This window comes from Tursiops truncatus, chromosome 8 (assembly GCF_011762595.2).
Source record: "Tursiops truncatus isolate mTurTru1 chromosome 8, mTurTru1.mat.Y, whole genome shotgun sequence".
Lineage (NCBI taxonomy): Eukaryota > Metazoa > Chordata > Mammalia > Artiodactyla > Delphinidae > Tursiops > Tursiops truncatus.
The window spans coordinates 103635281-103661946 of NC_047041.1; the positions used below are offsets into that span (position 1 = coordinate 103635281).

The 26666-nt window shown below is 42.1% G+C and overlaps 1 protein-coding gene across 19 annotated transcripts in view; it reads left to right on the plus strand.

The window, feature by feature from the left end:
- PPP6R3 (protein phosphatase 6 regulatory subunit 3) overlaps positions 1 to 26666 on the plus strand; it is a 126740-nt gene that overhangs the window by 31765 nt on the left and 68309 nt on the right. For 4 of the 19 annotated variants that reach the window (XM_033861325.2, XM_033861323.2, XM_033861324.2 and 1 more), the window contains 3 exons: positions 6781 to 6933; positions 21388 to 21620; positions 26046 to 26232. In XM_033861325.2, coding sequence (XP_033717216.1) covers positions 21394 to 21620; positions 26046 to 26232 — 414 coding nt within the window. In that variant the 5' untranslated portion in view covers positions 6781 to 6933; positions 21388 to 21393. Of the gene's footprint in view, positions 1 to 6780; positions 6934 to 20766; positions 20830 to 21387; positions 21621 to 26045; positions 26233 to 26666 lie in introns of those variants that run through there. The other 15 variants (XM_033861315.2, XM_019929067.3, XM_019929068.3 and 12 more) reach the window with 8 other exon arrangements.

Consider the following 26666-nt stretch of genomic DNA (forward strand, 5'->3'; position numbering starts at 1 on the left):
ATAGAGATGGAGTATCTTCCCATCTCATTATCTTGCATCTCTTTAGACTTGGGTGGTTTGGAGAGCATTTGTGAGCACATTTGCAGAGATAGGATCATTGAGATCCACATTAAAATGATAACTCTGATTGAGCTGGCCTACCTTAGGGCTCCCTGATGTTAATAAGAGTAGACTTGCTTGCTTTTGTGGGTCCAGGCTCTAGGCTGTATCACCTGTCTGTAACTGAGAGGTTGTCTTTAGTTGTTTGTGTATGATATGTGACACAAGGAGAAAATATTTTCTTGCATGTTATGTAATAGCTACGGCTTCCTCTTGTGAATTTGCATTTGTGAAGAGTATCATGGAATTTATGGTAAAAAGTCATATGAGAGCATAGGGAGCAGGTTATTATTCCTTTTTCCCCAAAGTGAGTTTTTAAAAAATAAATAAATTGAGGGTTCATTAAGGGTTATTTGGAGCGTCCTTTCTTCTTATTCTCAGTGATAAAATAGGAATAATACCTAAGAGGTTTGAGAAGCATGTGTATAATGCTGGCACGAAGGGTTTGTAAGGGTAGATATTCATTCTTGCTATTCTTGAGTTCTGTGACTAAGCAAGTACATATTTAGATACTCTTTAGCTGAGAATCTGTTCCTTTGCTGTTTTAGGCTAAACCAGCCCTCATTCTTGACTGATATTTTTATAATTATGTTCTTACATTCTCTTCATTGGCCTGAATCAGGATCAGTAGTATTGGAAAGAGGAGACCCTTTTTGATAGAGTTATGTTATATGCCTATGGAGGAAGATGTGGCTCCTTTAAGGAATGATTGGCAAAAAGAAATACAAAAGTAAAAGTATATTATCTTTAAAAAAAATCTTGTTTTCCTTTTTTGAGGGGCCCCCTCTGGATCCATTTCCTCTGAAAGAATAACCTAATGATGTCAACTGCTATAGACTGAATGTTTGTCTCCCCTCTAACATTTATATGTTGAAACCTAATCCTCAGTGTGATGGTGTTGGGAAGTGAGGCCTTTGGGGGGTGATGAGGTGTGAGAGTGGAGCCCTAATGATTGGAATTGGTGATCCCAGAGAGTTCCCTCATCCCTTTCTGCCGTGTGAGGACACAGAAAGGGCTGTGATCTATGAACCAGGAAGGGGGTCCTCACCAGACACTACAGATGCTGTGATCTTGGACTTCCTAGTTTATAGCAGTGTGAGAAGTAAATTTTTGTTGTTTGTTAAGTCATCTAATATATGGTATTCTGTTATAGCAGCCCGAATGCACTGTGACGTCAACTAGTAAGCTATGTATTATATTCTTTATTAGCAAATCTGTATTTTTCCTCCTTTAGCTTGTATGACATTGTGCTGTTGCTCCCACTGCCTTTCAATAGTCTGCTCTCTAGCCATGCCCCTTTCTCATTTTTGTCCTTTAATCATGATGTAAAACTTATGGTTTCCTAGTAATTAAATACGACGGGAGAATTCCTCCTTTTTCAGTTTCTGTATTCTTTGGGAAGAACTTTTCATCATCCTTATGGATTCCACCATCATCTGTATGTTTTAACTTTTAACACAAACATTTGTTTCCAGCTTAGTTAGGTTTTTTCCGGTGGGCTCATGTCATAGTTTGCCTGGATACTGTCAGTTCAGTTCGTTCCAGGCCAGGATCAGGAACTCTTTTGTCTTCATTTCTAAAACAGTGCTTTTCTCGTTTCTCCTTCACCATCAGCACCCTCTTGGGACCCACAGGCTTAAAGCAGAATTATTTTTTTCCATTTTACTTCTCTCTCCATTTATTATTTCACCAAGTCCTGCTTCATTCTTTCTGTAATTTAATTTGCCCTTGTCCATGGCCACTGGCACCATATTTAAAGCTTTGATTACTTTATTTTTATATTAGATTCATAAATTTATTGAAAGAGGAAGAAAGTTTAGAGTTAACTTAGTCCAGCTCCTTTATTTTGTAGATTAAGAAATGGATACTCAGGTCAAATGACTTGCCTTAGGTCACACAACTAATGAGTAGCTGATGTTATAGTTCTCTGGTCTCAACATTTAATACTCCTTCCCAGTCTAGCATTCTTCTTAAAATTTTATTTGAAAAAAATTTTTGTCAGTTTTGCGTATCTCCATTTAAGAGTGAGCTAGCTTTAGGAGGTTGGATAAGATAAGATGACAGCACTTTTTAGCCACCCCTCCCTCTTTCCCCCTTCCCTGAAGGCGACTATATTACTTAGAACTCTTTTAGCCAGTTAAAAAACACATATTTACCTCCATATGTGTGAAGAGCATACTGGAAGAGTTCATAATTACATGCATGCTTGCTGATTTTTTTAGTTTTAAGCACATCTATTGATTTCCCTTTCTGAAAAGATATGGAAGATAAGGATTAGCTTACTCTTTTTCCCTCACTGCACCCTCTTCCCCACATTCTGTCTTCCCCATCTTTCCAATACAGTTTTATTGCAATTTTGGTTAAATCAATATTTATCCATTATTACTTGGGATGCTATTTATAATGTCAAGTAGTAAATTATAAATACTTTTCCTAAACAACTTCTGGTATTCCTTGGAAATGTTGTGTCAACTTTTTTTTTTTTTTTTTTAATGTACTAGTCACTAATTTAGCCTCACACTTTTCACCAGTTACATGTTCAGGTATTCCATCAGCTTTATCTTTTTGAAGAAATTTTTATCTGCTCCAGACTGGACGGCTTGTCCTCCCTGCTGGGAACACATTGTCTGCTGGGACCCTGGGAGTTCATTTTGCCTCTCTCCTTCATTGAATTTCCTGTTCCTGTTTCTCTGTTGTTTTAGTGGAGCACAGTCTCTAGTAGTTTTCTGTGAGGAAGGGGGTGTGAGAGGGTAAGTCTTTTGAGACTTTCTGTGTACTCTTGATTGATAGTTTGGCTGGGTATAGACTTCTGGGTTGGAAGTCATTTTCCTAATGTATTAGTCTGCTAATTATTCTCAGTGTCCTTTTAAATAATATCTCTTTTTTTTTTTTAATTTGATGGATACATTAACTTATCTTTCTGAGGATAATTTTTTTAATGTACTCTTTTTCTTGTATAGTCTTTACTCCATCCTGCATTTTTCTGTTTTGTTTTGCACTCTACGTTTCATGATAGAGGCTTTCCTGAGATGTTATTAGAACCCGTGGTTTTCGTTCACATTTAGAGTCGGGGTATATACACACACAACACATAGAGTTGAATCATATGAAATTGCCATTCTTTCTCAGCTTTGCTCACTATCTGTGAACATACTTAGTTCTCAGATCTTCATTTCTAAATCACACCCTCCACTAAAAGGAACCAGGGCTCCTTGGAGAAATGGGTGATTTTAGAGCTGGGGCAGAGAATGTACAAGATTAATCTAGAACATGTTGTTATGCAAGGAAATAAGGAAGTACTCAAAAAACATGGAAAGCACACAGTCCTCTGCTTGAAGGGGTTCCCACTGGCCAAATCTGGGATAACTTGAGCATCAGAATGAATGGTGATATTCATAAATAAAATAAGAATCCGTGAGTCCACACTGATAATGAATGAATGGGAAAAAGGGAACATAACCTTACTGGAATTATAATGTCAACTGATAAGTGTAGAAGGAACAGTAGATTTACAAAATAAACATCGTTTTATAACTGTCAGTAACAGTTGATTAAGACAAGAATTGCCAGTGGATGCTAAAACTATTGGGTGAGTGTTTTAAGAACATAATCTCAAAATATCTCCCTACAGATTATTTACTAGTTAATTACTAAGGGGAAACTGGTTATTTTACAGTGGAGAAATGAGGCAAATATCATCTTAACCAAGTGATCAAAATCCCAATAATGGGACACACAGACATTATCTTACTACTTATGTGATACTCTAGGAAAAACAAACCTCACTTACCACTTTTGTGGTAGTACTGCCAGATACTTATACCCTATATTCTTCAAAGATGCCAGTGAAAGACAGAGAATTGCTGAAGAACTGTTTCAGATGGAAACATGACATTAGGTGTGATCCATGATCTGGATTGAGGTGAAGGGGGATTGCTGTAAGGGACGTAGAGCAGTTGGCAGAATTGGAATGTGAACTGTAGAGTCTGTATGGGACAGTTAATGTGTTGCATTCCTGACTTTGTCGTTGTGGAAGAGAATACCCTTGTTGTTAGGAAATACACAGCGAGCTATTTAAAGGTAAAGGACGTGATGGCTGCAGAAGATGGATGGAAGAGCAAAAGTGACACAGTGATTAGTTGTGAACCTAGGTGAAGGCTCTGTGGGAGCTTCTTGTACTGCTCTTGCAGCTGTTCTGCAAGTTTACAGTGAAGACTTTTAAAGAAAAGATTGGAGTGAGGGTGGTTGATTGGAGCCCCCATTCATGGGTGGGGGCTCAGTGGCTGTGAACCTTTCAGCAGTGTGATGAGTTGAGCTCCTTTGGTTGGGAAGTCCCCAGTGTCAGGATTTTCAGGTGTTTGTTTCTTGAGGTCAGTGATTAGAAGACACTTTCAGTTTTCATCCTGGCTGGGAATGTCAGAGCCCAATAGGAGAATCTGGCTGGGGATGGGGTGGGCAGTTGAGGGGGCCTGTCTCTGCATTCTTTCTGCAGTTCACACAGTCCCTCTGTTTTCACTGGCAGGCCCACCCTCAGCTGTGCTGGAGTCACCATCCTTTTTGGCTTCCTTCTGTCATCTGATGGGGCTGGGAAGGACAGAAGAAGGCAATGAGATTGGGGAATCTAAGTGTTCATTATATAGCTTTTTCAACTAGTATTCCTTTTGCTCCCTAATTTTGTTGGTTCTTGGGATTATGCCTTTAAAAAGCAAGACAAAACAACCAAAACAGTTCTTTTACTGTACTTTTAGAGGCATTTCAATGTGTCTTCAATATACATTCTTTACCCAGGAGTCCCAATAGTGCATTTATATACCATTTCATTCTGTTTTGTATCTTTTGATCTTGTTTCCCACATTTTCACAATTTAGAAAAAACCAATTTCTTATCATCAATAGTATAGACCCTCTCTTTCCCGTAATTAGTCTAAGGGAAAAGACTGAACAATTAAACAAAGACCTTTTTCCAGAAAAGTGGGTTATGTCTCAGCATACTTGTTACAACTTAATAAGCACCTGGATTTGTGATGCTCTGAGCGGGTTGACAGCTGTCTTATCTTTTGGCTTCCCTGGATGGGAGTGTGCAGCACAGTGAGGCAGGCAGGTTGGTACAACTCTGCTGGGAGTCTGTGATTGACTGACTGGCTTGGAAGTGGGTGAAGTGGGTAATCTTTTTTTTTTTTTTTGGCTGCATTGGGTCCTTGTTGCTGCACACGGGCTTTCTCTAGTTGCGGCGAGTGGGGGCTGCTCTTTGCTGCAGTGCGTGGGCTTCTCATTGCGGTGGCTTCTCTTGTTGCGGAGGGCGGGTTCTAAGCATGCGGGCTTCAGTAGTTGCGGCCCACAGGCTCAGTAGTTGTGGCTTGCAGGCTCAGTAGTTGTACATGGGCTTCCTTGCTCTGCAGCATGTGGGATCTTACCCGACCAGGGCTTGAACCCATGTTGCCTGCTTTTGTAGGTGAATTCTTAACCACTGCACCACTAGGGAAATCCAGAAGTGGGTGATCTTGGCTGGTGGGAGAAAAGATTGTAGATCAGTTGAGGATCCTACAGCTACTCAGATTAAATGTCAAATGTATGTATGTGTGCGCAGGCGTGTGCATTTTGTGGAGTATATAACTTCATTGTATTTTTAAAGGGGTCTGGAACCCCCAACACAGAGTGGTTGTGATGGGACTAGAATTACCTATGACATTTAGAAATGTACTCTTTACACTAACATGCTAAGTTGGTCATGTCTAAACACTGTGGTGGCACATGATCTGTTCTTATGATTTAAAGCAAAAATTTAGGTGATCAATTAAACACTTTTTTAAGTTTTTGTTGAGAAAACACTTCACTGGTAAAATGTTTTTTAGAGTCAAATATTTTCTTCATTTTAAACTAGGTTTGTTACAGTTTTTGTTGATTCATTTTGTTTCTTTTAGCAAGTGGTTAGCATTGTTTCTATTTATTTTGAGGGAAAATGTTGAGTTGATCAGAATGTAGTGTGAATTTTGTGGAACAAAGGCATTAAATAAATGGCATTTATTTTGAGATGCCTTGTAGACTGCACCCTTATAGGATTTCTGATTGGTATATTGTCCATAGTTTGTGTCTTTTCCTGCAGTATTTAGTTATAAATGAAGTGCCTTGGAAGACAGTTTAAATTTATAGTCCTTTCATGTGAAGCATCTGGTTAATTCACATTAGAGACGGGATTCAGCTGCAGCTAGTACTTCAGTGAACTTAATGTTCTGCTCATAGTTCCTAGTAAGTTACAGTTGTTTAAAGGTATTACACGGGGCTACTTGGGGACGTTTAGAGGGAGATACTTCTAAAACTTGTTTTAGTGTTGTAAAATATGGTGCCTTTGTAGTTAACCCTGTGTTGAGTAAGAATGTCATTGATGTTTTCATAAGACAAAGATAAGCATATGTATTTTTTCTTATTTGCTCACTGATAGTGCTCTTATTACTGTGTATCTATTTCTGGGTTATTGTTTAGTGTAGGATAAAAGCTTAGGTAGAGGGATGACAGTGCCTTTTTTCCTCTTGTTACATAGAAAAAAATTCAATTAGCTAGTACTTTTCAATCCTCTGAGGTATAGTTGTGTGTGAATGAAGACCTTGAACCAGTATTTTTAATGGCAGCTCTCATCCAAACAAAAGAGAACACGTTGTCATTTTTGCTCTTTTTTTCTTTATAGGGGAACTTCTGTTTCATGTGCACCATCCCGCTTTATTCTGCTAATCTGCTAATGCAGTAAATTGGAAGACAACCGTTGCCAGGATAACCTGTAATGGGCAAGGAGCCACAGAAAAGAAAACATTTCTTTTAATTTTTAAACTTGGTTTGAAAGGTAAGGTCACTAAAGTTATGAGGAGTTTCATGAGTTACATCAAGGAAAGCAGTTTTCTGACTTGAGACCCTGGAGTCTGGGTGGACCTGGTCTGGGTCATCACTTTGAGCCAGGTACCACCTGGCTCCGTGGCGCTATGGTATTTTTAGGAAGTTAAATAACAGGCTCTGTAGTTTGCTCTGGTATGTCGTAGAATCTGCAGCACCCATGGGATTCCCAGTTTCCACAGGATGGGGGTTGGGGTGGGATTGAGCTGGGCCCTAAGGACTAGACAGGCCTAGTAAGCTGATGTAGCATGCCAGAGAAAGACTGCTAGTAGCGACCCAGCTACTGCTTCTAGGTCACCTGGCTCTGTGTGTGTGTGTGCGCGCGCGTGTGTGTGTGTGTGTGTGTGTGTGTGTGTGTGTATGAGAGAGAGAGAGAGAGAGAGATTTGTGTTCGTTTTACACCAGCCAAAGGACATCTGGCTTCTAGCCAGCCACCTGACTCTTTTGAGTCTTAATTGCTATCATTTTGCAACTCTTTACTGAATTTTTTTGTGAAAGACCAGAGGTTTCCTTTGCATATTTGGCTTTTGAGTCAATTGGCACTTAATAGAAAGTGGCCCAGTAGGACCTTTTTGGGGCTATGCACACATACTTAATCCAATTTCATTTGTTCCATAGTAACTGGAGGAGCAGGTGGGCATAAACCATTTAATCATCTACCTTTCAGGCTTCACTGTCTCAGGAGATACTATAGTTGTTCTGTTATAACAGGTCTCTGCTTCTAATCCCCAGGCCCCAATCTTTCCTAGGCAGTAAGCCACTTCGCCTGTGCTCTCCCCCACCTCCAGTCCTTTGTGAATAACTCTTCCTCAGCATCCCCTTCTGCTTACATAGTGAAGCACCAACTCTTGTAGAAAGGTTCTGATTTGTCCAGTTTTTATCTTCATATTATTCTGTATAAATCCTGATGGGGAGAATTCCCTTTAAGTAGTCATTCACTCTGAGCACCTTGTCTCATATGGTTTTGTCTGTTTGTTTTTGCTCATGTGGCCCAGCCCTTCCTTTTCCTCTGCCTTGGGATAGGTTCTAACCCATAGGTATGAACTCTTCAGTTTCTTACCTGCCTGACTGAGTGGAGAATTCAGTTGAGGGTTCAGATATAAGAAGTCCAGTAGTATGCAGTGATAAGCTATGATCTGACTGTCAGATTCATTTATAGTTAAAACAATTATCCATTTTTCTGTTGTGATGCTGGATTTCAAAAACTAATTTTTTTTTTTTTTTTTTTTGCGGTACGCGGGCCTTTCACTGTTGTGGCCTCTCCCGTTGCAGAGCACAGGCTCTGGACGCGCAGGCTCAGTGGCCATGGCTCACGGCCCCAGCCGCTCCGCGGCATGTGGGACCTTCCCGGACCGGGGCACGAACCCGTATCCTCTGCATCGGCACGCGGACTCTCAAGCACTGCGCCACCAGGGAAGCCCGGCTTCTTTAACTTATTAACAGGCGACCTTAGAAACCAGCTTTGATTGAAGCTTTGTTTTCATTTTTTTATTTTTGTGAAGAAGTTCTCCTGTAATAAGATACTCCATTTAACATTTTCTGACTTTTCTGACTGTTCCTTTCTTGTGAGTTGGGAATACTGTGATGACCGCTTAGTCTGGTAATGTCAGCATATAGTGTATTTTAGCACAGGGATGGTATGATTGCATAATAAACAGTGCTTTGCCATCTAATTTCATAACAAAATAGTTCACATCCCATTTGTACCTTAAAAACACAACATTTGAAGTCCAGATTTTCTTTTCTTGTTTTGACATGTTGGGTGTGCACTTATAATAATAAAATGTTGCAGTACAGCATATGGCACTCTGAGCACTGTTGAGTTATACCCGTGTCACTGCGATTTGGAGAGCGCCCAGCTGCAGTGCAAAGTGATAGCACCGTATGTGGTCTCTTGTGACACCTGCTCAACTCTGCCCTGGTAGTGTAAAAGCAGCCAGAGACAGAATGTAAAGGATGGTGTGACTGTGTTCTGTTAAAACTTTATGGCCACTGAAATTTGAATTTCGTAGAATTTATACAAGTCACGAAATATCGTCCTTTTGATACTCCCCCACCCCCACCCCCAAAGAGTTAAAAAGGTAAAAACCATTCTTCGCTCAGGGCCTGTATTTATAAAAAAGGTGGCAGACCAGATTGGGCAATCTCAGTATGGTACCCCCAGGTATCCTAGGTCTCTGGAGTTGCTTCACACACTCATGGCAGAAAAAATGGGGTGGGAAAGGACCTAAACTGAAAAGGTCCCATTGTGGTTTTTGCTGTTGGTTGGATTTTTCTATTTCTTTGTTTTTTGTACGTAGGAATCTTAAGTGCATGTAGTCACCTCAGAGTCTTTCTGTTAGATAGTCTTTTATAATACCCTGATTTTAGATTGTGCTTATATTTATAGAGCCTGTCCTAAATGCCAGGGATTGTGCTGCTTTATATTTTCTTTCTTTTCATAATTTTTTATTTTATCATACATAGGTACATAGCTTACATAGGTGCATAGTTTAAAAAGTCAAATGGTATCACAAGATTTATAACAAAAAATAACAATCATCTATTTCATCTTTCCCATCCTATCCCCTCCTCATCCCAGCCCCTAGTGAGTAAGTGAGTTACTTACTCACTAGGAGCTGCTACCTCCATCTCTTAGCTGTTTACTCATCTTTATTACTTCCTTATGCATTTCTAAATTATATACCTGTAGGTAGCAGTTTCTAATCTGTCTTACTTCTAATTATGAAGGTTAAGGTTTAGCTCTTATATGCATAGCTCTTTCCCTCTCACATCTCCCAACATAGTTAAAGCACAACTTTGGTTAATATCAGTAATAAAAGTATGTATATTTTGGTTAATTAATCCCTAAATCTCTGACTTAATTTGCAGAATCCTTCTCAACACGGTAACATACATCTGGCAATACACTTCCTTGGACATATCCTTTCCAGAGCCCTCTGCCTCATGGTTTACTCCAAACTGGTTCCTCTTGACTTCGTCTGTAGCTGCAGGTGTCCCCCCTTCTGGGAGTCATCTTTGCTTCTCTGTGTGTTGGATCCCTGGTCTCATGGATTCCATGTCTTCCTCTCATGGCTTACTGCCATGCTTTAGTGAAGCCCATTCTCCATCCAGTAGCTTCTTCAAGAAACTCTGAATAAATCTTTCAGACCTTCCAGGTCTAAAAATGTTCTTTTCTAGAATTGCTATTGAGGAAGCTGATGTCATTCTGATTTCCAGTCCTTTTATAAGTTTTTCCTCACTAGAAGAGTTTAGATACACTTTTTTTTTTTTTAATCTCCGATACCACGGGCTTTCACACTGTGTCTTAAAGGATCTTTTACCACTCAACGTGGTGCCACATGTAGGTCTTAGGGGGAGAGTCACTTCTTTATGCTCTGAGAAAAAACATTTTTTTGACAAGGGAGATCAGTGGTGAATTATAATATGTTCTAAAACTTTTGTTACTTGGATGTTGGACTTTCGGAATTGTTTCTCCATTTTCTGTCTTTCATAAATTTGTTGGCATTCTCCTTGGCTGTTGTTTCCTTTTCTTTGTCCTTTATTGTTGTTTTTCTAGAGCTTCCAGAAGGGCAGAGAATTGTGTAGGTTTCAACCCACTAAGCATCTGGAAGTTGGCAGAATCCTTTGCTATTTTCTTGTTGAGACTCCATGTCAGCCCAAATGTAGCCATGCCTTTTATATCACATAGACTTTGAGAAGAAATTCATAAAACAGTGTGGTGATCATTTAATATAGTCTTTCTGTCCAGAACGGGAAGTTGTCTGTCGTTGCCCTCATAGAGAATCATCCAGGCTTCCAGAGGACCTCCAGCCTTGGGGTCTTGAAGGTGTTGGTGTTCCTAACCTTTAGCAAGTTCCTGCATCTTCTGCTCACAGATAGGACGGATAATCTGTCCTTTTCACTCACTGGCTCTCATTTTCTCCCTTGGGCACTGTCCGTGATAGTATAAAAGAGCTTCGAGATATTCAAAGCTAGTTATTTTTTCCTCCAAGTGGCAAGTCCTTCTGTCACCCTGGTCCTCTTTGGGTGCCATGTGGTTGGCAGTCTCTTCATCTGCCCCAGAACAGGATATGATATTGCTTGGCATGAGCTGATCTGCCCAGGGAAGGCTTCAATAGAGTTAGTATCTCCCGTGGTCCTAGATGCAGTTGATCTATGACACATTCTGAGGGTTACTTGCTTATTAGTCACAGCATAATACAACTTTATGTCAAACTTATAAGTAACTAAAATCTTTGGACTTGTTTCTTTCTTTTAACAGTTTTCTTAGGCCTAGCAACCTCTACCCCCCACCCCATGTCATGCTTTTCAGTTTTTATTTTAAAAGGACTTTACATTTAACCATGTTAAGTAAATTTCTCTTGGTTTCATCATGTCAGACAGCTTTTAAATGCTGATTCACTCGTGTTTTCTGTGCATTTGGACAAACCTGTGGCATTCTGGTCAGTCAGCTCTGATAGCACCACTGGCCACAAGAGCTGAGCTCCTCCAGTGTCACCACCTACGCTCTTTGGGCTGAGCTCCCAGCCAGCTTGTCTGTCAAGTGATTCTTTTCCCTGCCCATGAAGACATGGGATTCCCGTCCATGAGTGTATCCCAAGAGCCATTAGATGGCAGGTTAGCCTGCTGCTGTTTGCCTTCTGCAGGCTGGCCTGGGGCTGGCTTGTGCTCTCGATGACTGCTGCTGGGACCGGTCGCTCACCGGGTGTTCCATGCTGGTCCTTTGGCCGTGTGCCGTGATGGGAAGAGCACAGACTTGGGAGCGCAATGGGCCTGGGCTTGAGTCCCAGCTCTGGCCAGCTTATTCACTAGCTGTGGTCTTTGGTAGATCATCTCACCTCTTAGAATCTTAGTTTTTCCATCTGCAAATGAGAGCGAAGCCTTGAAGAGTTGTTGTGAGGTACAGATAATGTATCTAAAAGCATCAAGTCCAGAGTCTGGCATATGGTAGGCACTTAATAATTGTGAGCTGCTATTAGTCATTTTTCCTCCTTTAATAGAAAGTTGCCGTATCAGGCCATTTACTGTTATTGTGGAATAGCTAGAAGAGATTAAGGGGCTATAAAGACTGTAAGCAGTGTTGATGTCTCATGTTCTACACTGAGCTTGTATTCCTGTGCAGAGTCTCAGCAGTCCAGGAGTCTGCTTTGCTGGTAAAATATTCATGACGGAAAGCACTTCCTAGAGGTTAACAAGTTATTACTGCTAGTCTAGGGACTGTTGAGATAGCCCTAAATGCTTTATGATTATACACATTATTTATGTCTTATGTATGTATGGCTGCCGTGGGTCTTCGTTACTGCACATGGGCTTTCTCTGGTTGCAGCGAGCAGGGGTTACTTTTCGTTGTGGTGCGCGGCCTTCTCATTGTGGTGGCTTCTCGTTGTGGAGCACAGGCTCTAGGTGTGCAGGCTCAGTAGCTGTGGCTCGCAGGTTCTAGAGCGCAGGCTTAGTAGTTGTGGCGCACGGACTTAGTTGCTCCGTGTCATGTGGGATCTTCCTGGACCAGGGCTTGAACCCATGTCCCCTGCATTGGTAGGCGGATTCTTAACCACTGCACCACCAGGGAAGTCCTGATTATACACATTCTGATTAAAGTTTGCTGGGCAAGGAAGATCGAAGGTTAAAAAAAATGGGGGAGGGGACCTTTAAAATTTGTGACCAATTTGCCATGTCTGTCTCTGTTATAGAGTTGCTTGTAACTCCAAATTAACCAGGGTAGTTAGCTCGTTCTTAAACTGAAGCTTGTTTTTTTTTGGCCTTTTTTCAATGGCATCTCAATATGCTCTAGAATTTCTGATTTGGAAAGGCTGTTCTCTTTGGGCATCTTGTCTGTAATGGACATATGAATAAAAAAGTAGCCACTGTCACTTGATTCAAGTTGGATGACTCACAAACTGCATATAACTGATTTCACTTAGTAAAAACATGGGCGAGTTGGATTTTCCAAGGCTTTCCCCTGCACTGTGTTAGTATAGAGTTCTCTTTCTAGCTCTGCTGTTTTCATACTGTTCCTGACTTGCTTAGGACCAATCTTCCTCCCTACAGTTTTATTTATTGTATTTACTTTTTGGCCACGCCGCACAGCTTGCAGGATCTTAGTTCCCTGACCAGGGATTGAACCTGGGCGCGAGCAGCAAAAGTGATGCGTCCTAACCACTGGACCACCAGGGAATTCCCATCCCTACAGTTTTAGATTAGGAACTCTTTTGGGTTATTTCAGATGACAGGTGTTCTAATCGCATCACGTTTCCTCTGGCTCCCCAGTTACATGTCACTTCTTTCTGATATTTCAGATTTGTTGACAGCTCTGCCTGGTTTCAGAGATTCAGAGAATTCTGGATGCTTGAGATGGAAAACCCTCTACTTAGAATTTTCTTATTTGTGCAGGCACACACGCGCACACACACACAGAATAGACACCTAGATCCAGCTAGGTTTTCCTTGCCTTTATTGCTTTGATCTCTAACAAGGCTCCTGGCAAAAACCTGATTGCCATTGTGTCATCCTCATTACTTGTCTTTTTTCTTTCCAACCCCTTAGTCTCACTTTAAAAAAAAACTTGTTCTTAGTATAAATAAGTCATGCTTTGCATATACTCATATTGAAGTTGTGGAAATTATGCACAGAAATTCATGTCCACTTGCATTTTCATAATGAGAACTTGTAGAAGGACACATCACTGTACTTTAGTGTGGACTCCATGACAAAAGTGAGGCTGGACTTTTCTTGATCGGCAGTTGGCTGTTTAAATATAAAAGTGAAGTGGGCGATTAAGATCACACCTCTTGCCTGTCCACAGCATCTTAGAGGTGTATTTGGAGTTAGCCCCAGGGTGTGGGTAGGCATTTGTTTTCTGAGGATCGTGTGTTTCCCAGGTAGCTCAGAATTCCAAGGGCAATCTATAAATTTGTATCATCTGATACCTAAGTGCAGCTAGGAATGAAGAAAACATGAGAATTAGGCTTTGAGGAATTATGGGTGAAACTGGAGGGGGGATAATAATTTAATGTGAAATTTCTTAGGGAATAACTTGGTTTTCAAAGTAGAGGCTGTTGTAGGGCCTCGCCATCCTCTGCGAGTTCTTAAAACAGTCTCTGGGTCACCGCTCTTTATCTAGGCTCACCCCTGTCCAGTCCATCTTTCACATTGACAGCATTTAAACTCTAGATCTCATCTTGTTGCTCGTTTGCCTTGTCTCACCTGACCTCAGTGTCCCACCTCAGTGGTCTTGTCTTAAGCACTCCCTTCCCTATCCCACATTTTAGTCATATTCAAACACATGGCCGTTCTGGGAACAGGTTAGACCTCTTCCCCTCTCCGCCTTTGTGGGAGTACAGCGTCTGTTGAAAATGTACTTGCCACAGCTTAAATTTCGTCTCCTCTGTGTCATTTTCCTCTACTTTTCTTGAGTCATTTGTTTCTGTATACTGTGTTAATCTTTGCTATAGCTATTTTAATGTGCATTTATCTCAGTTAGAACGGACTGGCTCCCTCCCTCGCTTCTGCAGCAAGCCTGCCCGGCTCTGCTGTGCATTCGTGCATGGCTCTTTGAGATCTGGCTTTGCGTTGCCTAACCTTTCCTAGTGCCTTCTGAAAGTCTCTTTCTTCTTGTCATCAGGACTTTCTCCCTGCTGTGAATTTCTTGAAGCTCCAGGGTCTATCCTCCATGCTTGTAGGATCACCTACTGAGCCCTACCTGTCTTTTGAGGCCCAGCTTAGGCCTCATTTATAGCAAAGTCTTTTCTGTCCAGGCTCCCCTCCCTTGAGCTCCCTTTCTACAGAACAAGCTTGGAGTTTATGCCATTTATTTTCTGTATTTTCTCTGTTCTCAGTTTTATTGTATTCTTCAAGGAAGTAGGCACCGTTATCATATTACTCCTGCATTCCCCAATACAGTGCAAATTAGTGCTTTAAAAGTACCTGTTACGGCTTCCCTGGTGGCGCAGTGGTTGAGAGTCCGCCTGCCGATGCAGGGGACACGGGTTCGTGCCCCGGTCCGGGAAGATCCCACGTGCCGTGGAGCGGCTGGGCCCGTGAGCCATGGCCGCTGAGCCTGCGCTTCCGGAGCCTTGTGCTCCGCAACGGGAGAGGCCACGACAGTGAGAGGCCTGCGTACTGCAAAAAAATAAATAAAAGTACCTGTTGATTAATATAGTGCATATTAAATGGATTTTACTCCTTTATTTACTACTCTGAAAAGCTGAAATATCAAAGAAAGTTACAAATTAAAACTGGGCAAAGCATCTACAACATCTGGATGGTAGAAACTTGATTGCTTTTGATACGTTCTTTGGAAGAAGCAGTTTCAGAGCTAATACAACGAAACTGGCCCTGAGTTTGTATTGCCCTTTCCTCTAAAGAAATTCGTTATCTCTAACTGGCACTCTGATACTTGCTTTGATTAGTCTAGTGTTCGGGTGGGGGTGAGGGGACAACTGTATGAGTTGGATACCTTTGTTAACAGTGGAGAGGCAGCTACTGGGTAGACTTCCCAGTCCTTTGTGATCTTTTTCCTTAGTACTTAAAGAGAACTGCCATCAAAGCCCAACTGTTACTCCTTCCCGATGTTGCATGTTTCTGCCTCTTCGTGTGAAAATTATAGCTTTTGCCTAGGCCTTGAGCGTTGCTGTTGGGGGAGTTTATCATTAACTTATAACACAGAGCTGACCTCCCTTCAGAGTGACTCTGCACTCTGCTATTTATAGATACTTTCCTCTCTTTCCCTTCCTGGTGGCGTGCTGCTCTCAGTGTACAGAGTGGCAACCACCAACCCTTCTTCAGCCTAGCCGTCCCCCCATTTGGGTCTTGTTATATGTGGCCCAACTCAGTTCTCCGCACGCCTGAATCCAAGCCCAGGGGTCCTGCAACTCCAGGTGTCTGGACACTGGCAGAAGCAGGAGAGCCAGTAAGAACAGCCTTTCAGCAGCTCAGTTTGTTCACTACACCCTGTTCCCAGGCTGCTGGTAAACTCGGCCAAAGGTTTGGGGTAAATGTGCCTGCCCCTCGCGGAGTAATAAGCACGTTGTTTTGAACCTGAATGGAGGCAGTGGTGCTCGCTTCGGCAGCACATACACTAAAAAACTGAATGGAGGCCGTGAAGACTCAGTTTTCTCCGGGACCAGTGGGGAGTCTATTTTTTTATATTAATCAAACATCATTGTTTCCCAACATGTTCGAGTGACCTGGGCATTTTATTTTTCATCATAATATTTTTGAATTAACTTAGAAAATGAAATAAATTCCCACAGACACGTAACTATTTCAAAATTTGGCCAGGTGTATCTCTACCAGTAATGAGCCACTTGTAGCCCTCCTGATTCAAGCTAGCATTCTCCATTATCACAAGGTAAAGAATTTGAAATTTTACCTTTTATCCCTACAAATATTCCTAGAAATTAGAGGCTAAAAAACAGTTCTCGTTTTCTTGTGACCTACTTGTTTGAGTTAAGAATGTCCAAGTTGTTTCTTTTATATGTATATATGTATATGTATATATATATATATGAGAATAAACATGATTTCCCAGGTATGTTTATATTTTAAAAGAAAGAAGACCGTGGCCCATAGCCTCTCCCCACCCATCCCACATTGGCCCTTGTGTGGAAAATGTGGGTAACTATTGACTTTGGCTGTGGAAGGAGATGGGGAAGGTATTTTAGTACCAGGAGAGAAACTTTGAATCATAATTGTAGCAATCATACAATTTGAGCTGTCTTGTCCCGAATGGCCACGTGTGACTCTTAAGCACCGGAAATGTGGCTGGTCCAGATTGCGATATGCTGTGAAGTTTCAAAACACCCATATTTTGAAGACTTAGTACCAAAAGAATTACATGTTGAAATAATAATGTTTAGCTATATGAGGTTAAATAAATACATTTAAAATTAATTTTACCAGTTTCTTTTTTACTTTTTGGTGTGGCTGCTAGAAAATTTAAGCTTACATGTGGCTCACATTGTGTCTTGAGTGATGTTTCTGTTAGCACCAGCTCGGGTGACAGTGGAGGTGTTGTGTTTCTCGTGCTGAGGGCCGGGGCCTCTAGAGAGTGCTGCAGGCAGACTGAGGTGTGTAGGGATTTGAACTTGGGGAGCATGTGCTTACGTGCCTTTGTATAAGACCCAGAAAAAATTTGTATTATAACTATTCCCTTCATAGCACATCTAAAAGAAATAGTATTAAAAATCTGTAACACATTTTGTTGTCTTAAAGTCTTTCCCCTGTGTTATCTTAGGTGAACGCAGCTACTTCTCATGTTTGTGTAGGTTGTACTTCTTACTTTAGGTGACTGCAGCTATCTAAACTGGATGTATGTTGTGCGTGTTTGTTGCAAGACTGGAGCATGCGAGGAAGTATTTAGGGTATGGGATCTTGGGGATTGAAGTGAGCCAGTTACGGAATGGCATACCAGAGGCTGGCTTCGCGGGTGTGCGGCCTGTAGTCCCACGGGGCCCACACCCAGAAGCGTTAGCTTTCAGGCTCAACATTGCTGTCTTGAGATTCTTCATAATCTTTGTATGTCTTTTTGAACCTTTGAACCTTGTGCCCTGGGCCGGCCATTCCTGGGTACAGGGTTTCCACCATTGATAGCAGTTCACAGACTTGGGCTTTACAGAGTGCAGTTTACCCCACTTGGATAGAAAATTGCCAAAATTAGGCAGTTAGTACATAATGAATAGGGGATTTTGTATTTTAAACTCATTAAAGTTCTTCTTTGTCATTTCCACAGTTTCCTTCTCATTTGTAGGCAGGACCATCAGCAGTTTCTCTCTCCAAATCTCTTTAATAGTTTACCTTTTAGTGTGTCCATGGTGTCATTTTTTCTGGCCTCTGTTGGAAAGTGTTACGTTTTGCTTCTGTTATGTTGAAGGAAAACCCACTAATACCAGCTTGTCCACAGGGAGTTTCTGAAATAAATAACAGTCACGTGTTGGTATAGTAGGCTTTTCCTCTGTTTCTCATGGTTACATGATTATTTTGAATATACTTATAGCAGTTTATTGCAAATGATCAGCAATGGTTTAAACCCAGGACAGCAGCAGCATCTGAGGACTTGCTAGAGGTGCAGAATCTCAGGCCTGATCCCTGCTTTCCTGAATCAGAATCTGAGACTGTGTTTTAATAAGACCCCATGGAAGTTCGGTAGCATTGGTTTAAAGCTCACTTGACTTCAAGGGGGTGGTATGTTGATTACACAGAAGCTTCCAGGTGCTGAGTGCCGGTATGTCTCAGCCACCAGACCGGGCCTTTCTCATCTACTCACAGCCAGTTTACTTGTTTGAGGATATTGGGGCTTAGAGAGGTGAAGTGGTTTTCCTGAGGCCTCAGTGCCAGGCAGTTGTGGAGCCAGCATTGGAATCCAGTATGTTGAGAGGCTTAAGAGTCCTAACAAGGTTTGAGGAGAAAATGATGTTTATTTGATGGAAAGCAAGTGGTTGTAGGTGGTTTACATAAACCACAGTTGGGCCCTGTTCAATATACTCTTCCAGCAGAGCCTTGGCAGATTCTGCAGAGGGACTGACGTCCTTCTCAAACCTCTTGCACGTGACTGAACCACATCACCATACCAGGTCCCGTGTCATAGAGACAAGGTAGCACCTTTTGTTTCAGAAACAAAGTGTCACTGCTTAACTGCTTTTGAAATAAAGGTACTGTGGCCCAGGTTTTGCTTCCAAGAAGGATGATATTTTAATTTCACAGGACCCTTAATTAAAGCAGTTGATCTATGACGAGTAGATTTATGGATCCTTTGGTCCTATTTTATGCATATACAGTGATAATTTTCACTTGTGTCTTCAGTTATGAGGAAGGCGGAGCATAGCAGAAGTTGTCCTCTGCGGCAACTCCTGCCCACATACTCTTCAGCCCTTGTGGAGAAAACCCTATTTTCAAGGTACCTCATTCAACTTATAAAACAATTCTAGGATTTTGCAGAAAGATGGAGGGTAGTTTGCTTTTACCGTTTCTCTCTTTGTCAGTATTGATTTAAAAGCCTGTGAATTGGTTTACTGTAAGAAATTGTATTCCCTCTTATCGCTAAATCCTGTTGAAGTATACCTAGGTTAAGAATTTTAAAGTGTATTTATGTTTACTAAAAGTGAGCTGTTGAAGTTCTGACTTTTTTCAGTTTCTTCAGAGTATCTTAGTTACATTTTTTAAAGGACTCCATTGACCTCAGGGCCCTGGGCAGTTGAACTTTGTAACAGTTAGTTCATACCTAGCTTGATTTTACTTCAAAGGGCACAAATAGAAGTAGGGCCAAGCCAGGGGTAACTAATTTACCAGTGCTGTTCATTTCCAGTCAATTTGCTGTTTGGTTAAAAGATAGAATACATAATGTTTAAGAGTATACTGTGGTTATATTTTATTTTTAAGTCGGTAGTATACCTTACCCAATTTAAAGAAAATGCACTGTGGAAATGTATATTTTAAGGTGTTTTGATTTGAAAAATGCTATTCTAATTTAGGATAGTGGAAAGCAAAAGGAGTTAGGCATTTTAAAACAGATAGTTGCTCAAGAATTCCTTTTCTTGTGTATAATAAAATAAGTATAATAACACACGATGTCATGCGCTCAGGAGTTTGGAGGAGCTGGTTGGTCAGGTCGGCCATCCTGCTGGAATACAGAGCAGGTGTGTATGATGGCTCATCGTAACCCGGCCTAGGACAGGCTCTCAGATCGGCAGGCAGCGATCTTCCTCGTGGTGATTTGGGGGTGCAGGCACCTTCCTTTTGGGCTCTGCAGTCCCTTAGGGCCTTTTTTGTCATCAACATCCAGCCAGATGCCGGGGGGAGCACATGGAGGTTTTTATGGCTCACGGTACATTGGAGAAAACTTTGTAATGTGGCCATATCTACCTGCCCGAGAAGTTGGGGACATGGTCTAGGTGAGTGCCTAAGGAAGGGAGAGAATGGATCTGGTAGACAGTCCCGCCTGACACCACATGGCTCCGCCCCTCCGGGCAGGCTGTGAGGACTGTGGGGGACATGCCCGTGTGGGTTCAGAGATGGCAGAAAGGAATGTGTTAGTCAGCACTCTATTTCCTCTTGAGCAAGGGATGCTAAACTTTTTCTGTAAAGTACCAGATAGTAAATATGCAGGCCACCCATGGTCACTGTCACATATGCTTCTCTTAAACAACCCTTTAAAATTATCAAAGCCATTCTTAGCTTGCAGTTTGTGGGCTGGATTTGGTCTGTGGGCCGAAGTTTGCCAACACTTGTTATTTCATCACCACCAATTATCAGTTTTCTCTGTAAATCAGTATATGATGAGTTACCTTTATAAGGTTAAAATTTTGGAGGTCAGTTTTTAATTGAGGTAGATAATGTGATTATATCTTGATCCATATTTTAGAAGTATGACTTTGGTTTGTAGATGTTTATAGTTTTCAGTTGATGAATATGAGTGTATATCTTGTTTATAACTAGCCAGTAGTAAGGGCTTGATATGAGATTTGCTTTTGTGGTTTATTAGTACTTTTCATTATACTTTGCCTTTATGTGTGGGATTACAAAAAAATGAAAAGACATGCTACTTTAAATGAGACCTATTTTTTTTTTTTTTTGAAGACTTAAGGCTAAATTGTAAACTGTGTCCAGTTTTCTGACTTCAAGTGGAGAGACCATTAGATTAGCAGAAGTTCGGCTTATAGACCAAAATAAGCACATACTGACCTGATACCAGTGGGACGTGGGAAGGTATTTGAATGTCACTAATGGCTTTTCAGTGTGACTTTGCTGAAGTATTTAAAATAAGGACAGTGAACTCTTTTGTCTGTAGACATCCTAGGATCGAATTTTCCGTGATCAACTTTGAAGACAAGGTGAATGATCGTTCTTTAAGGTGATCTTGCTACAGTTTTTTGTTTCTTTGTTAAGAATGGCATAGGTTTTGCCATTTTATGGCTTTCACATTTTCAGCTGTGAAGGTGCTGTCAGTGGCTAAAAGTTCTGGTTCGTGGTGGTTATTTATTTAATGTTGTAATATTCTGAAGAGTACCATGTACTTAGGTCTCGATACTTGTCATTTGTTACTGAAGATACTAGTTCTGTGTAAGAATGTATGTTTCACCCTGAAGAAAGGGTTTATTTTCTTCCTTTCCCAGCACTAAATTCTTAAAGTATGGGTGGGTTAATTTTGCAGGTTAAAATCATCCCAGGTTTTATCATTCTTTCAGCATTTTCAAGTCAAAATTTTTTGTTATCAATAAAAATATTTTCTGAGAAGGAAAAAATCTTGCCAGTTTTACTTATTTAGAAAGTATTTTATAGATTCGATATGGAACTTGTTTTTCTTATGTGACCCAAGTTGACATTTTAGACTGTAAAACTAGATGGAAACTTGAAAAATTAATATGTGAAGTTGAAATTGTATTTGAAATACTCTCTGCATTTTGTTTAGAGCAGCATGTTTTGGAAATTTGATCTTCACTCATCATCCCACATAGACACACTTCTAGAAAGAGAAGATGTAACACTGAAGGAGTTGATGGATGAGGAAGATGTTTTACAAGAATGTAAAGCTCAGAACCGCAAACTTATAGAGTTCCTGTTAAAAGCAGAATGTCTCGAAGATTTAGTCTCATTCATTATTGAAGAACCACCTCAAGACATGGATGAAAAGATCAGATACAAGTAAGAAAATTCAGTCTTCTCTTTAGGGTGGGGCTGAAGTGAAGCGGGGGTAGGGTATATTATCGTCCTTGTTGTCTAGCAGCTCTGCAGGGCTGTCGTAGACCAGTTACAGAATGTTAACATGTCAAGAGCAACAGGCTCAGTGGAGCAAACAATCCGTTCTAGAACTAAGTCCAGTGAAATCACAAGATTTTTAAAGTGAACGTTCTAAATTTTGGCCAAAAGGTTTTGTCTAAGGGCAAGGTGCATTATAAACAGTGATAAAGTTTCCTAAAATACTAAGACAATCCAAGTAAGTATTTTCTCTTTTTTGCAAATAGGAAGACAGAGATGATGTGACTACTCAAGATTACACAGCACATCTGGGCCAGAGCTTGTTTAATGAACAGCGCTGCTGATTAAATAAATTCTGACCTTTTGTTAACTGAAAATAAGTGTATGGGTCTTGGTCAACATTACTGTAGCTAAATTTAAGCAGCTAACACCTTGGATAACTGCAGTGGATTTATCTACTTCACCACTGGTGTCGTCAGCTTATAACACTTCGTATTCGGACCCCTGGAAACTCTGCGAATATTCCATATGTATTTAAAGTGTTGGGATTTCAGTTAGTTACTTTTCCATCTCCAACTCTATTGAAATATTTGTCCCCCCCTCTCTGCCTGAAAATAGAACCAATTCAGGAACAAAACAAAAAGTCATTGATGAAGCATTAAATAAACTTAATGGAATAGGAAGAATTACGGCCTACAGTAGATTCTCCTTTGCCCTTTTTCCCCCAGTCTGTCCCCCTTATCAGATATCCTTTCATTTCTTTGTGGGGAGAGTTTTGCTGTCAGAGGAATAGTACTTAGTAATGCTTCCAAGTTCTCATGGCTTGGATCTTCAAGGAAGTCATGTTCTCTGCCAGCCATTAAGGTTGACAACTAGCATGCAGCACGTCTCCACTCAGAGAGCAGTACCTCAGAAAAGAAAAGGACAGAAATTTGACAGGAATACCAGTGTACTCCTTTCGCCCCAAAGACAGATACTTTGCTACTTTGGAATTCCCTTCACAGTGAACCACCATATGTGGATGCTGCTTGTCGTGGGGCTTATCCTGGCTGGAGGCAGCGTGGTGTGGGCTTGGTATCAGGCCCACCCGGGATGCGTGTAGCCCTCTCCTAGGAGCTCTGAGAACTTGAACAAGAGGCTTACCCTTCTTGGATCTGTTTTCTCACATGCTGAATGAAGCTAATACTTCTTTAACTGGAGAAGAGTAAGCAAGCCTTGTGGAAATTGCTTATTTTACCAAAAAGTAGTCATGGCATCTGTTGTATTGCCATGCCAGCGTTTTTTGTGCTACCTTTGAGGTTGAGAGAACAGCTGTGTTTCCCTGGGCATGCAGCCTTCTGGTTGGCACCATTTCGAGGGAGCATGGCTTGAGCTGAGCAGAGCAGTTCTCTGCTGCACTTCTGGCCTGGACAGAGCCACCAGCTGTGGTAACATACACAGAGCCGGATAACTCGGACAGCTGGATTAGCACAGAGTGATTTTTCAGAGGGAATCTGAAAGCTTCTCTGGGTTAAGGTTGACTGTAGTCATCTAAGGAAATTTAGACTAGTGCTTTTTAGTTTACGGATGATGGGGTGATTGCTGTGGTTTGTGAAGTTTGTAACTGCGTATCAGTTACACATGTGGATTGAACCCATCACTTTTAATCCAGTGATCATACACAAGGTGTTAAAGGTTTGTCATTTTTACATTAACTTTTTAATCTTAATAACAGATACCTCAGTTTTAAATAATTTAGCAGAAATTTGAACAGAACTTTAAAAATAGGTCCTTAAGTACTAGTGTAAACCCAAAAGCTGAGATGCTGTTGGTCGGGTCAGGGTTCCCACAGAGGGACTTTAGAGGCAAGAGGAGAACCCGGAGGGGTGCTTCCCTCAATGTCAGGGGAGGCCAGGCTTCAGGACGGGGAGATGGGACAGGGGGCCCAGGGGATCCAGGGGCTGTGCTGACAGGCCAGGTAACCATTGGCATTTACAGCGTGGAGCACATGGGCCCCTTCAGTGCAGGTTCTCCAGGTTGTTGGACACGGAAGCCAGGCTGCAGTGCTTCTGAGGAAAAACTGGAGACAAAGCAGAGAGTTCTTTCAAGTAGTTCCCTGGAAAAGGAGCAGAGAGAGAAAGTGGGAGCTACAGGCAGATGTGGAGCCAGGAGAGGTGTGGTGTTTGTTTTTCTTCATAGATGCGAGAAATAACGGTGTGTGTATGTGCTGGTGAGGGTGATGCAGCGCAGGGGGAAATGGGGCTGGTGTGGAGGGAGCGGGAGGTCTCGTGATGCTCTGTGCTGGCCTCGGTCGAGAGGACAGTAGGGTGGCTTCATAGTGGGAGGAGGAAGGGGACCGGCTGCAGGTCAGGGGTATGGTTGGGCTGGACTCTCTTCCTATCGCTTCTGTGCAGCTGAGGTCAGAGGGTGGGGTGGGGCTGGAGAGGCCTTGCTGAAGGGTGGCGTAGAGGAGGTCTTGGGGTGTTTCAGAAGCTTGTTTAATCTTAGGGAGGTAGGGAGGGAGAGAGAGAGTAGCCCCAGCCTGTTCTGAACCAGAACTTTGAGGCTTTGTGTTTGTGCCTGGGCCCCCACATGCGTGCTTCTTTAGCTCAGTCAGACCTCCAGGTCGCCGGTGGAGAAACAGGTGAAAATTTTAAAAGCTGCCCACGCGTTCTTCTGGACCTTCTGCATCAGAATTCTGAGACTACTCCCTACACACTGGGCTGTGGCCGGAGCTGGCGTCTCCAGCTTTTCCCGGCCCTTTGCCAGCAGCTTCCAAATTGGGGCAGTTGGGCTGACTCCGCCACCACCCCCGCAACCCCAGCCCCGTTGCAGCATTCGGGAAGTTTTATGAAGTAGAAGAAAAAGGGGAATTAAGACAGCTAGTATTTATTTATTCCAGGCCTCCTTCTCGGTATTTTGTATGTATTATTCTCCCCCGTGAGGTAAGGACTGTTGTCTTAATATTGCATCCTTGGAAACTGAGGCCCAGAGAAGGTAAGTAACGTGCCTGAGGTCATACAGCTTGTAAGTGGTGGAGACAGGTTCTGAGCCTAGGTGGTGTGACTCCAGAAGCCACACCTGTCGCCATTGCTTGCTCCTGCCTCCGGCACTTTGGTGACTTTGTATTATGGGGTCTTTGAGTCCTTGTGTTCTATAAAGTGAGGAAGGCTTTAATTTGATTGAGCCAAAGCCTCCGGAAGACAGCGATTTGATAATGTGATCTTTGGGGATATTCTCATACGGTTCAGTGTTCCTCCCTCATGGCAGAGCTGCTAGGTGCTGCAGCTTCTGGTCTGTTGCCAGTTGCTTCTCAAGCCCGTGGTCTCCAAACAGGCAGCTGCTTGGATGCCTCAGGGGTGCTGCATGGCTTCCGACCACACCCTTTACCCCTCTCTTTAGCCATATAGCTGCTTCTAGCTGTTTTGTCACCTCTCTGTCCTGATCAGCATTTGAGCTTGCCACTCCCTGCTACTCACCTGGGAGGGATAAAGAGCAGAGAGGTGAACGGTGGGAGGGGGAGAGTGTAGTCTGGACGGGCCTTGGAGTCTCCACTGTTGCTCTGAGAACAGATGAGAAGTCATTTGTGGTAAAAGAAGTGAGTGGAGAAAATGCATCTACTGCCTGCTTTTCAGAGAGTGCCCTTGCGCTCAGGGGCGAACGTGCTTTAGGGGTACAGGTATTTCCAGGGCCGTGGGGCCTGTGGAAGAGGACTGTGTCCCACAGCAGTGAGATCTGATGGTGGGCTGATCCCAGAAGATCCTGGAAGACTGGTGTGGAGAGCTCTGTATACGGTTTTACCACCTGGGTAACTCAGGCCGTGTCCTGTTCTCTCCTGAGTATATCAGAATATTTATTCTCATAACATGTCATATGGACTGCACTCTTGATAAGCCCGGCTTTCTAACTCCAGTTACAACCCATCTGAGAATACAGGCAGCCTGTCCAGGAACCTAAGTGTATCTTGAATAGTTAAGGGTGCTGTGTGCAGTGCAGTTTCCTGGAAATGGGCGTCCCCCGCGGTTGTCCTATGAGCTGTGCTGCTTTGCATGCCAGAGCAGGCTGCTGAGGGCTTCGGCCCCAGGCTTTGACCTGCCCCATCGTGCCTCCTCCTCTGAGGAGGCCCCGCCCTTGCCTTCTGAGTCCCAGGTGTGCTCTAGTTTTGTTGGGTTCAAGCTTGGTTTAGAAACCATTTTTTAGACACAGAAGAAAATTCACTCTATAATCTCTCTAGATTAAATTGAACGGAATGGATTGAAATTATTTTCTAATTCCCAGAAGATGACTTTGTTTATTTTTCACAGAGTTTTAGGAAACCTTTCTGATTTGCATTTTACTTTATGTAATTAAACTGTTAATACAGATGATGATATAAGTATCCTGTTCTTCTAGGTATCCAAATATATCTTGTGAGTTGCTCACTTCTGATGTCTCCCAGATGAATGATAGACTGGGAGAAGATGAATCCTTGCTAATGAAATTGTATAGCTTCCTCCTAAACGATTCCCCCTTGAACCCACTACTTGCCAGTTTCTTCAGCAAGGTGCTAAGTATTCTTATCAGCAGAAAACCAGAACAGGTAAATATTGTTTTCCAAAAAGGTAAGTATTAGGGCTGATCATCCCCCTGAGATGATCCCCCAGTAATTTTGTTGCTTCAGTGTTCTGAGTGTGCCTTAAATCCAGGTTCTGTAAAAGGATATATTTTAAACCTTAAGCATTCTAAATGCTTGCTGACTTAACACTGACTTACTCATTAATGAATACATTCTAATTTGACCTCTTCTTTTCTGAGTACCTCACATCTCAGTTTTTCAGTATACTTTGGCTTCCTCTTTTGACAAGTGGTTGGAAGCATGAGAATGTTGGGGTCCATTTGTGAGGATAGTGTGGGGAGGGTGCACACTGAGCGCTTGGTGTGTGGGTGGCATCTTAGTGACTATGGTAAAGTAACAGTTTACTTATTTTTTCTTTCCCCTAAGGATGATCACAGGTGAAACTTAAAAAGCTTTCC